The sequence below is a fragment of the Camelus ferus genome, chromosome 9 (genome assembly GCF_009834535.1).
Source record: "Camelus ferus isolate YT-003-E chromosome 9, BCGSAC_Cfer_1.0, whole genome shotgun sequence".
In the NCBI taxonomy this organism is placed as follows: domain Eukaryota; kingdom Metazoa; phylum Chordata; class Mammalia; order Artiodactyla; family Camelidae; genus Camelus; species Camelus ferus.
Window position 1 is genome coordinate 20,725,369 of NC_045704.1, and position 13,134 is coordinate 20,738,502.

At 35.6% G+C, this 13,134-nt stretch overlaps 2 protein-coding genes across 7 annotated transcripts in view; one reads left to right on the forward strand and one right to left on the reverse strand.

Annotated features, from left to right (window-relative positions):
- The window catches only part of LOC116666048 (translation initiation factor IF-2-like), a 407,644-nt gene that overhangs the window by 335,512 nt on the left and 58,998 nt on the right, over nucleotides 1-13,134 (forward strand). The window lies entirely within an intron of this gene.
- ZNF529 (zinc finger protein 529) overlaps nucleotides 1-13,134 on the reverse strand; it is a 94,603-nt gene that overhangs the window by 75,126 nt on the left and 6,343 nt on the right. Inside the window, exons 2-5 of one of the 6 annotated variants that reach the window (XM_032487986.1) lie at nucleotides 12,444-12,504; nucleotides 10,717-10,864; nucleotides 8,099-8,182; nucleotides 2,713-2,755 (exon numbers count right to left, since the gene is read on the reverse strand). The exons of 1 other annotated variant lie outside the window; for it this stretch is intronic. In XM_032487986.1, the coding sequence (XP_032343877.1) occupies nucleotides 2,713-2,755; nucleotides 8,099-8,182; nucleotides 10,717-10,860 (271 nt within the window). In that variant the 5' untranslated portion in view covers nucleotides 10,861-10,864; nucleotides 12,444-12,504. Of the gene's footprint in view, nucleotides 1-2,712; nucleotides 2,756-8,098; nucleotides 8,183-10,705; nucleotides 10,865-12,443; nucleotides 12,505-13,134 lie in introns of those variants that run through there. 4 more of the 6 variants (XM_032487985.1, XM_032487993.1, XM_032487987.1 and 1 more) reach the window with 4 other exon arrangements.

Consider the following 13,134-nt stretch of genomic DNA (forward strand, 5'->3'; position numbering starts at 1 on the left):
CTTAATGAAAATTTTAAAAATTTGTTTACTTTTAAAAATTTTGCTTAATAGGGGGAAGTAATTTTAGGTTTATTTCTTTTTAAACAGAAGTACTGGGGATTGAACCCAGGACCTTGCGCATGCTAAGCATGCACTCTACCACTGACCTATACCCTCCCCCAGCAACTTCACTTCTAACCAATAGAATGCATAAAGGAAGTCACTTACATTATTAAGTTATAAACTATTACAAATTCTTTCTTGCTAGAAGACTCTATTGACTGGCTTTGATGAAGCCAGATGCCATATTGAAGAAACCCACACAGCAATGAACTGAGGGTGGGCCCTGGCCAACAACCAGCATGAAACTGGGGTCCTCAGTGTCATACCCTGAAAAGAACTAAATCCTGCACATGATCACGTGAGCTTGGAAATGATCCTTCTCCAGTTGTGTCTTTGGGTAAATCCTGGCCCATACCTTGACTGCAGCCTTATGAAAGACCTTGAAGTAGGGGACCCAGCAAAGCTGTGCTCAGATTCATGAACCTTGGAAACTGAGATAACAACTGTGTGTTGTCCCACAAAATCTGTGGTAGTTTGTTACACAATAGCATATAATACAGCATAATAAAGAATCTGACTCCATTTTCGATGTTTGCTGGGTGTCCCCTCCTTTGTAGAGGTGGGAAGTTTAAATCACACAAGCCCCTGCCTGTGCCTGGGAACCCTTACACAGCTCCACTTTCTGAGCCCAATAAAAACTCCAGCCACTTTCCCCTCCATGATCTCTCAACCCATTCTGAGACCTGCTTGGGAATCTACCTTGTTTCCCCCGGAAAAATCTCACTATGTGAGTAATAAACCTTTCCATACCCTCTTGGTGCATGTGTGGTAACATCAGTCTTGACATCCAAACCAAATTTTGGTTTGAGGGTCTATCCCACATCTGTAGGGTGGTTGCAAAAATCTGAGCCAAGTGTCTACACAATGACCATCACAATCAGGGTTCTTTCCTCTCATGCTTTGGCTTGCTAACTAGCCCTGCTGCCTTTGGCAACTGTGAATTTTGAGTTGCTGCCAGCTGGAAGGCATGCTGTTTGACCTATACTTCTGCCTGCTAGAGAGTTTTTGCTTTGAGCTTGGCTGCTTTGTGCTGTACTTGCCGAGTCCTACCAAACCTGTGTTAGAAACTGACCTAAGTCAGAAGTTTTTATAATTGGCATTTAGAAGAATGAGATTGAAGTCTCCCTTAAAGCAGCTCTGGGTCATGCATGTGTCTTGGCCCAAATCTATCTATCTCAGAGTGAATCATATGTCTCAATTCCAAGCATAAGTCATTACTGTGCTATGCTCAGGAGAATGACTCGTACTCTGTGATCACTAGTTGTGTGTTTCAACTAGGTACTGGCCCCTATTCTAAAGTGCACTAAGAAGAAGACTGATATCCTGTGCAATATTCAGGTCCACTGGGTGATTGCTTCTTGAAGGAAGTGCAGTCACCACATGGCATGCTAAGTCTACTTTCCTAAAACCAGATGGTTTCCTAAGACCCTTTGCTAAGACACCTTTGCTGGTGCTGCTGCCTGTGCCTCAGTGAGCAAGAGATTCTGATCCTCAGGCTTACAGGAAAAAACTTACATGGAACTCTGTGGTACAGTTCCTAATGAACAGTGTCCCTGAATACTTTATTCCTATCCCTTTTGAAGGGCTATAAGACAACATCACTCTATTTACAACTGTAAAATAAAAAAGACTCTGAGTTAGATAGAGGGCCACAAATTATCAACATTTAGAAAGGAGGGTGGGGAAATCAGTATCCAGGGTTGCTAAAATATATTACCAAAATGTCTATTTTCAACAACAAAAAAAAACTATTATAACTGAAAAATTGTGCTCTACATGGGAATTTGACACAACATTGTAAAATGATTATAAATCAATAAAAAATGTTTAAAAAAAATTTTTAAAAATGAGACATATAAAGAAATAGGAAAGTAAGACCCATACACAGAGGAAAAGCAAGTAAAAGAAACAGACTTGAAAGAGCCCAGATATCACATTGAACAGACAAGGATATCAAACCAGTCATTAAAATTATGTTCAACAGCTAAAGAAAATCACAGATTAATGAAGCTAAGAAAAATACAGTGACAATGCTTCATCAAAGATTAACCATTAATAAAGAGATTGAAATTATAAAAAGATGTAGAATAAGTCCTGAGCCATAATTAAAGGTCTTCCCACATTCTTTACATTCATAGAGTTTTTCACCGTTGTAGATTCTCAAATGTTTAGGTTGTGAGCAATGAATAAAAGCCTTCCAGTATTCTTTACATTCATTGCACTTGTTACTATATTGAATTCTCTGTTTTTTAGTAAGGTATAATGTACCAACAATTTCTACACTTTCCTTACATTCAGAAAGTTTTTCTTTAGAATGAGTTCTTTTGTGATGACTAAAGAATAAATGGCAATTGAAGTTTTTTCTAAATTCTTTACATTCAAAGCTTTTCTCACTAGTATAAAATTCCTGAGCGAATAAAGCATGTTGGCTAAAAATGGGCATGTGTTCATGGCTGATAATAAATTGCCTGAAATAGCCCTCCTGCTGTCCCTGTTGTCTCTCAAATTGACTTTTGCATTCCCAAGTATCTCTGAAAATGGATTTCTCTGGGTTATGGCTTTAAAATGGTTCCATGACAACCCATTGGGATGATTCTGTCTCATAAATACCTTTTTGGAGATAACTTCTTGGGCTCACACCTGGAAACCTAGTCTGAAAGATAAGAAACACATTTTAATTGCTGGTTTTGTATTACCAGTGAAATAAAATATCTCTAGTAGAAAGAGAGAGAATTGAAAAAAATTTACATAACAAATGAAAGCCTTGGGGAGCTCTCAAATACTATCATGAAACTGAGTGAAAAAAGGACAAGGAGATGCAGAGAAATGAAGAGCTCATGAGAGAAAGTGAGGGAGTTAATTAACAAGTCAGTGGTCCTGAAATTTTCATCTACTTCAAAATCACCTTGGGAGTCTGTTGCAATTATGGATGTTTACAAAACATTATAGATCAACTGAATCAGAATCTACAAGATCTATATGTTTAAAAAGCTCCACCAGGCCAAAGATTATGTGATGGGAGACTACTAGTTGTCCCAAAATGCCTTAGTCTCCTTTTGTATGTTGATTGAATCTATGGTTTTTAGTTGAGAACAGGCTGCCTTTGCAGCAGAATATGCCATGTAACTGGATTCTACCTAAAGAAATGCAGGAGTATTGTGTAGTACCCTCTGAGAACTTAAAGGGTCAGCTGGCCCATGCCCTGTATCTGTTATTCTGCCACTTCCTCAGCAAAGCCAGCTGCAACGTGGATGTGATGGTTTTGCAGAGCAGAGCTGCCACTCCAGCCTGGATTTCAATGCAAGAGAAAATTGAATTTCTATATATATAGTTTAAACTACAATTATTTTGCATATATTTATCAGATGCAGCCAAACCTATATCCAAACTAAAACAGTTTCCCATTGAACTGAAATTTTAAAAATCCACATGAGCCTTATACAAGGCCTCTGATTACCTATAAGACCTCTTTTTGAGTCCAATTCCTTTTTATTAAGGAATAAATGTGTTACACCATTAACTTCCTTTTAACAACTAGGACATTCCAAAGTCTTTCCTATATTAGAGCTTTTCAGAGGCTGTTTCAGAAAAGAAAGTTTGAGAGTGACAACTAAATAAAGCATTCTATTCTAACACAATTTATTTTTCCATTTTCCTAATGATGGACTTTGGGATGTTTCCAGTTTAGGGCTATTATGATTAGTACTGCTATGAGCATTCTTTGCACGTTTCTTTTAGTGGAAATAGGACTACTTTTTGCTAGGTGTATATACCTAGGAGTGAAATTGCTGCATCAGAGCATATGCATTTGTTCAGTGTTAGTTGACACTATCCAAAAGTGTTCTAACTTACAAGTTCATCAAACTCGAAAAGAGTTCCTGTTCCTCACATCCTCACCAACACTCGTGATTGTTACTCTTCTTCAGGTGTCCTGGCAGATGTGTTGTGATACTGTATTGTAGTTTAACTTGCAGTTCCCTGATGACAAATGATGTTCAACACTTTTCCATATGTTTGTTGGCCAACTGGATGTCTTTCATAATTTTATTAATTTTTGTCCAATTTTATTAAGTTTTTTGGCGGTAAAGTTCATATACCATAAAATCCATTTTATACATTTTGAAGTATTACAATTCAGTAACTTGTACTATATTCCCAATGTTGTACAAGACCACTAAATCCACAGCATTTTTATCATGTCAAAAAGAAATCCCACACCCACAGTCATTTTCTTTTCTCTTTCCCCCGAGTCCCTGGCAACCACTAATCTGCTTTATGTCTCTATGAATTTATCTAGACATTTCATACAAATGGAATCATACAATACATGATGCTTTGTGTCTGTTCTCACTCAGTATAATGTGTTCAAGTTTCAATAATGTTGTAGCACATATCAGTACTTCATTCCTTTTTATAGCTGTGTAATATTCCACTGCACAGATATACCAAATTATGTTTATCTGCTCTTCAGTTAAGAGACATTTGTTCATCTCTGGATTGTATTCTTCTTTTTGATTTGTAGGAATTCTAAATTTATTCTGGATATAACCAACATACATAATGCAAATATCTTCTCCCACCCTGGGACTTGTCCTTTCACTCTCTTAGTACTAAGTTCTGATAAAGAGAAGTTCTTAATTTTAAGGTAGTCTAATCCTAAGGTCATGAAAATATACCCGTATTGTCTTCTTGAAGCTTTTACTATTTTACCTTTCATATTTAGATCTATAATCCACCTAGTGTGAAGTAGAAATCAAGATTCCTACTTTTCAAGAGATATTAGCACATTTTATTGAAAAGACAATCCTTTCCCTGACTTTGTCTTGTATCAAATGACTATATGATAGTCATTTTCTGTATAATCCACTTCAGTACATATTTCAACTCCCATAACTCCTTTGAAACATTTCCAACTAAAGGCAGTAACAAAATTAACCAAAATCAGTACTCAATTGTCAGTTGTTATTCTACCTGACTCATTAGCAGCATCTGACACAACCAATCAATCCCTTTCCTTCCTGTATGCCATAATTTCCTGATTATCCTCCTACTTCTCTACTGGTATTCAATCCATCTTAATGCATTCTCCTCCAATTCCTAACCTCTAAATGTAATGTCCCAGAACTCAGGCTCTGGCCAGCCCTCAATACACACTCCTACTAAACATCAGTCATATACTGCTAAATCTTAAATTTCTACCTCTAACTTTGAAAAAAATAGTTTTTTAATTGTGGTAAAATACATGTTAAGATAAAATTTACCATCTTACCCACTTTCAAGTGTACAACTCAGTAGTTTTAAGTATGTTCACGTTGTTGGGCAATGAATCTCCAGAACTTTGTCATCTTGCAGAACTGAAACTCTGTATCCATTAATAACTCTCCATTCTTCCCTCCTCCAGTTCCTGGCAACCACCATACTGCTTTGTTTCTATGGATTGACCATGCTAGACACTGGAATCATACAGTATTTGTTGCTGTTCTTTTGTAACTGGCTTATCTCACTCAGCAAAACATCCTCAAAGTTCATTCATGTTGTAGCTTGTGTCAGGATTTAGTTCATTTTCAAGGCTGAATAATATTCCATTATATATATGCACACAGATATACACATTTTATTTACTGATTCATCCATCTGTTGATGGAGACTAGGTTGCCTCCACCTCTCGGCTACTGTGCATAATGCTGCTAAGAACATGGGTATACAAATATCTGTTTGAGTTGCTGCTTTCAATTCTTTTGAATACATATCCAGAAATGGAAGTGCTGGATCACATGGTAATTTTATTTTTAATTTTTTGAGGAGCCACCATACTCTTTCTCATGGAGGCTGCACCACTTTACATTCCACCAACACAAGAGTTTCAGTTTCTCCATATCCTCACCAGTTCTTGTTATTTTCTGGTTTTTTTTAACAGTAGCCACCCGAATGGGTATGAGGTGATATTTCATTGTGGTTTGGATTTGCATTTCCCTAATGGCTAGTGATGTTGAGCATATTTTCCTGTGTTTGCTAGCCATTTGTATATGTTTTTTGAAGAATATCCATTAAAATCCTTTCCTCATTGTTTAAATTAAGTTGTTTGATGTGGTTGTTTTTGAAGTGTAAGAATTCTTTATATATTCTGGATATTAACCCCTTATCAGATATACGATTTACAAGTACTTTCTTCTATTCCATAGGTTGCCTTTTCAATTTATTGATGCCTTTGATGTAAAGCATTATATATATTATATTATTATTGTATCATATATAACATATAAATATTATATATTTTACTGTTGCTCTTGATGTATATTACTCTTAGCTTTTATCTTACCCCTGAGCTCCCCATTAATCATCTAATTGCCTAGTTGAAATCTTCATGTAAATATGTAATAAGTATCTCAACCATAACATGCCCAAAGATAACTTTAAATTCCCATTTCTAGACTCATTCATGCTCCAGCTTAACCCATCTCAGTAAATGTAACCATCTTTTATGAATAGGTTAAGCCAACAGTTTAATTTTTTTCATCTTACTCAACTTACACTGCATTAGCAAGCATGGTCAACTTGTTCTTTAAAATGTATAAAGACACCTGATCATTTATCACCACCATTTCTATCACAGTCTAAGGTACACTGTTGTACTACTGCCATAGCTCTCAAATTGGTCACCTGCTTTCCTTCTTCTTCCACTAAGCACATCATATCCAACTGATGTAATATGACTTCTGTTCTCAAATCCCTCTAGTAGTTCCCAATCACATTTGGGAAAAAAAGATTATTATAATACTCTATAAGTCCCTATATTCCTTAGTGTCTATCTACCCCTCTTATCAAAACTTGTAGGATGCAACTAAAGCCATATATAGAGGAAAATTTACAGGCTTAAATGCAAATAGAAAAAAGAAATTCTTAAAGTGAATCATCTAAACATGTATCTCCAGAAATTAGAAGAACAGCAAACTAAGACCCCAATGAGTAGAATTAAGAGAAAAAAAACAAAGATAGTCAGAATAAATAAAACAAATAAATATATAATATAGAGGATTTCTGGCAAGACTGATCAAGAAAATTAGACTACCTATCCAACAGATTGAATATTAATTATAAACAAAAAACTACAGTGGAATAACTTGGCAAACACCACCCAAACTAAGTGATCAAAGGTAACATCACTAATAATAGGACAGAATGACATTATGTACCTCTTAAATGATACATTGAGAAGGACACATTACCAATGCAATAATCCTGCCATACAGCTTTAGTTCATTCCTTTTAACAACTACATAGTATTCCACAGTATGAATATACATTATGTTCCATGTGTGCCTATCTTTCCTAAGAACAAAGATACACAAAGATTACACACACACAAACACACACAGAATACCACCATATAAAGTTGCTTTATCAACATGGAATATTATATTCTATAGAACTGATAGGTATATAAAAAAAAAGTAATAAAAGTATAAAAATACACACAGGAGTAATGATCACTACCTTTAGGATGGGAGAATTCTTTTACAATTCTCTGAAGACAAGGGAAGGAAATCAGATTGGAGAGGTCTAAGATTTCGTATCTTATGTTGACTGGTGGGTACATGAATGTATTTTATTATCTAAGTCCTTTGTATATAAGAACTATTTCAAAAAATGACCCCAAATTAGTCACTAAAGAATTTTCAGCTTTAATAAACTCTAGGGGGAAAAACACTTACATTTTCCTCTTTCTTGTCTCAATTTATCAGACTTTTTAAGGTATGCCTAAGTAGTTTGAAAAATATTTTCAATAATGGTATTAATCTCCAAATTAAAATGGTAAGCTTTATTAAGTTTAATAAAGCACTAAAAATTTTGACTTGAAAGCTTTCATCAATTTAATATATGAAACATTGTTAACAATAAAATAACTGACAGCAGAGGACATTAATCATTGTAAAAAAGCAAAACCTGTATATGGATACCTTACTCCATTTATTTTATGTTTGCTTTCAAAATTTACCTCATGAGCCAACATTCTGTATAATTCTTCTTTTGTAATAGCTAGTCGTTCCCCGTCAATGCTGTCGACCACAAGAATGATGAACTAGAAGTGAAAAAAAAAAAAAAAAAGAAAAGAAAATTGAAGGGGATGTGAGGTGCTCTGCAAAACTATTCTAAGTGCTAGAAGTATTTTCAGTGATGGCATCATCATCACTATAAAATGGTCTACTGCGTTTTCATCATCAGGAGTTTACATTATACTGAATCACATCAAGCAGCAAAATCCAAATGTTAATAAAAAAAAAATAACTCATAATTCAACAAATAAAAACCATGCCCAAGTTTATTTTCAAATGGTGATGCTTGAATGTATAATATACCCTAATATGTACTAAGATTTATTTTAAAATGCAGGTAATAAAAAGTAATTTTTTAAAAAAAGTCACAGTAATTTAAGTAACCTTCACTAAAACTTAAAAGTACTCTGTACTCATTCAAGCAATTGATAATTATGTTTTAGAAAGAGGCTAGTTTGAAAGAAAAAAAAGAAACACGTTTAAAAAAACTAACAAATAAGACATTTTTACATGACAATATCAACAATAAAAGGGCAAGAAAAATGTGCTAAGTAGAAATATACTTGGGTGTTAGTAACATACTAAAGATGCAGATGAAATTAAAGCAGTGCAAAGAGAACAGGAGAAAGCTATTGGTAATGGTGTGCATGAAAAAAGGTGAAGGTAATACATTAAAAATAATGTATCTTTGATAAGAAAAATAAGAAGATAAAGTGATAAAGGGCCCCTAAATGGAACATCTTATGCAGAAGAAAAAGCTAAGAAGTGACATGAACTGGTTTCAAGAGTTATAGAAGAGAAGTGATGTAAAAGAAATTGAGACAGGTAGGGTAGAATCAGATTATTCAGATGGCTTTAAAATTAGGGAAAGAGACAACTATAGGAACCTGAATATAAACTGAGAAAGGGCTGAGAATGATAAAAGAAAAGAAAATAGAAAGGATAAATATAAGAAACATGGCAAACTTTCTTATGGGGAGGTAACTATAAATTAATGAGAGGAAGGTGTCAGGAATTAATCAACAACTTTGACTCGCTGTATTAAAATGGAGACATTTCAGCTTTTGAACGATCCCTCCATGTAAAGAATTGAAGAAGCAAGACCAGGGTGAACAAGGCGATGGGAGAACCACCACACATACGAGAGCCCTACAAGAGTCTGACTGCAAGTGCCATGTGCTATGCTGGTGGGCTTACATCAGAGGCCAAAACTTCTTTGCAGTAATTTTGATATTCTTGTAGAAATGGTTTATTTAAAGAACATTTCCTGCAAATGGCATCAGTAATAATGTGCCTCTTTCTGGATCCACGCAAAGTCTTCTAAAGTTCCAGCAATTTCAAAAACTACCACTTAGTAATGCTATAAATATACGTGGATCAGCCAGAAACAACTTTTATCTATTCACCAAAGATAAATGTCCTTTTCACTCTTGGAGCTAACCATCAGCTTTGAAAACATTCCAACAGCTATGCTGCAATGTTGTTCTTTCCTTACTCTCTAACAAATTTTAGTTTTGGAATGTTATTTTACTGCAGAAAGATACATTAAACTAACCTATAACCATAAATTTTAGCTTCCCAACTTATCTTCCCCCTGCAAACTAAAAAAAAAAAAAAAAAAAAAAAAAAAAAAAAAAACCAAAAAACTGAGTGCTCCCACATCTGCTGAACATCTATGACTGTGCCATCTTGGTGTGACCACTCCTGTACTGTCCTGGACTATATATGCACATACACATATGCTGTTACAATATAAACCTAGAGGAATACATGGTTCTTTTTTTAAAGGCAATTTATTCACACAAAATTCCTTGCATCAGTACTCCACCTCCTCTGCACTCCCACCCCTCAAAAAACATTCAAGTTTTAAGAGGCTTCCATTTAGAAAAAATAATTAATTTTGTGTACCTCTTTGCAAAGAAAAATTATAGACCCAAATGGGCTTTAGTATTCCCAAGGACAAACCTCTCTCAATCACACTGCACAGTTTAAAACAAACAAACAAACAAACAAACAACAAACCTGCCTGTAAGAAATAAAAACAAAAGTAGAAGATATTCCAGATTTGTTGTCCAGGTTGACTGTGAACCAGGAAAATAAAATATATGACAAGAGAACACTGGGGAGGGGCTGGCCTGCATATCCATTTGCTTTTCAATTAAAACAAAATCCTCCCAAAATTGTGAATGCTCAATTTCATATTACTTAAAAATTCTGTATTAAATTACACTTATATTTTATTCCTCCCCTAACGAGGGTCTCTTATAAAGTTGGGAAAGGTTACAGAGTTTATTCCAGTGTCCAATTTCTCCAACAATGGAGCTCTAACACTATCACCCTGAGGGGCCACCGAGAGCGAGCCTGACTACAGGAAGCACTCCACTGATGACAGCACCCGTTACTCCTCCTGCCTGCCTTTCTATTCTACTTGAGGGCCTCACATTCCTCACAAAAGAGAATCTTATTGAAAGGCAGATGTCGCTATGCCTTATGTCCAGTCTGTTTTCTGGGTTTACCCCTTGGTTGTTTTCATTCAACTTCAGAAGTACCTGTAGCGTACCTCGGTGTTTGTGTAATATGTGTTCCACGATGACCGCAGGGACTCCTGACCACCAATATCCCACGTGAGAAAATGAGTGTTCTTCATGACTGTTTCTTCAACATTGCTTCCTGTGGTTGGAGATGTATGAACCACTTTGTTCATTAAGCTGTTAAAAGACAGACACCATAAAAGCTCTTGTCAATCCCGAGAACCTGAAGCACATTTTCCCTGTACTTTTATATGAATCAACCTTCCTTACTTGCATCAGTGATGGTAACCACTAGCAACAGAAATGGAACCCCAGGAGAACATTTGTGCAAATACCTAGACAGAACAAATCCTGAAGGAAGGCTGGTTTTTTTGTTCTTTTAATGGAGTAAACTACAGGCTTGATCTGGATAGAAGGCAACTGTGAGGAGAAGTTGCATCTCTGTGGCCAAAATTCCAGTAGCCCCCGTGCCCTGTTACTGGCTAGAGCAGATCCAATGCCCCATCCTGAAAGAGCAGGTTTCCAGGTGACTGTCGTCGACTTGCAAAGTAGTCACCGTTGCACAGTAGGCTGTCTGTAATTCTGAAGACTATTTATGTGAGAAAACAGACCCAGCTGAGGCATAAAAATTACTGCATGCCTATTAACTGAAACTGCAGTCTTGAAAACACCTTGGGCAAATGAAAATGTACGTATTAGAATGCTGATGCTCCTATCACATGTATTATCAGAATCACCAGTGAAGCTACACTAATTAATTCAACAAATACATATTTACCTATAACACATCAGTACTGTGGTGGAAAAGCTTATAACTCTCTCTTGGGTTTTATATATATGTACATACATATTTTGAAGCTATGTGCAAAATTACTTCAACAGTGATGGCAGGTTTCTGAAATGTGATGTGATGTCTAAAGCTTAAGTCATATTAAAATACATCACGGCCAATGAATGAATGTTTAAAAAAAAACCAAGTGGTTATTAAACTCTGAAACAACAAGCCAGAAGTTGGTAGCTTTTTAGCAAAATAGCCGAAAATACATTAAGAACTGCTTAAGTGAAAGCTCTCAGCTGCTACACTTAAGATGCGGCGCGGAGAGGTTAAGAGCCACACGATGGTGCGCGGCATTTAGTAACTATTCGTTACAACGCAGGGACACAGATTCATTTCCATTGCTTAACAAGGATCATTTCTTTGGAACCGAAGATAATGGGAGGTCATCTGACAAGGGGATTGATGGCCTGTTAAAATTTCCTTAAAGTATTAAAGTATTTCTCTAAAAGGCTCAAGCCTCTTCCTATTGCAAGCTACTAACGCAGTTATTTTCAGGGGCGATCTTCATTTCTGGTGAGTTGCCACGTCTGGAAATGTTTAAAACTTCCAGAGCTATTAGGCAGGAGAGTAGCAGAAACTTCCTAGATAGGCATCTGTCTGGCCACATGCAGCTCAGAGTGGGAAGACCTAAGTGAAACGCACTTTATCCCTTCATTCCAGCGTGAGAATGTGTGCTTCACTTAGTTTTAGTTTAATATTAATTCTTTCTTTCAAGGCTGGAAAAAGACGCATGTTTTTGAAGGCTGTAGCAAACATACAACAGTTTACCCTATTCACTTTTTAATAAATTTTGTGTCTGCTAGAAGACAAAACCACGTGTCTTAAGTTTTCCCACTATAATGGTATCTCATTCTAATTATACAAAATTAGCTCCAATAACTAAAATAACAAAAACCTTAATTAAACCCACATACTTACAATTGATAAAGAATGGTGGTCTTCCCTGCGTTATCCAGTCCCACTATGATTACTTTGTGTTCTACAAAGAGAAAGCAAACCATAAAGAGTTAACATTGCTGCATACTTCAATTACGTGCTTTCAACAATGATTATTAGTTAGCTCTCTAATGAGAATCATTCACTGGATATTTATGCCTGGATTAAGATATGGAAAGAGAGCTTTATGATGTCAAGGCTACCTGCCTTAAGTAAGACAATCTAGTATGATATTCTTTCCCATCTTTATAAATAAAAGAATGTGGGAGATGAGTTAGAGAAGCACAAGAGGACTGCATCACTTATACTGAGTTTGGGGGGAAAAGCCAAGACATTAAAGACTTAAAATGTTAAGTACAAAGGAATAAAATGTTTTACACACCTGTTTGCCCTCTACCAATCAAATTAGCTTTTTATCAAGTTTTTAAATCCAAACACCTGGATGTTTTCCCCACTTACAGGTACCAAAATTTTTTTTTCACTAAAAAAAAAAAAAAAAAAAAATGCAACTGAAAGCATAAAACTGAAGTTTTCCCTGTCAATAACAAGGCACGTAGTTTCAACCAGTTTTCACACCTTCCATTAATTTATGGATAAATAAGCAATTACAAAAGAAAATAAAAACAAAACATCTCTTCAGTTCCCTTCTCCGTTCTGCTGCTATGCACTAAAA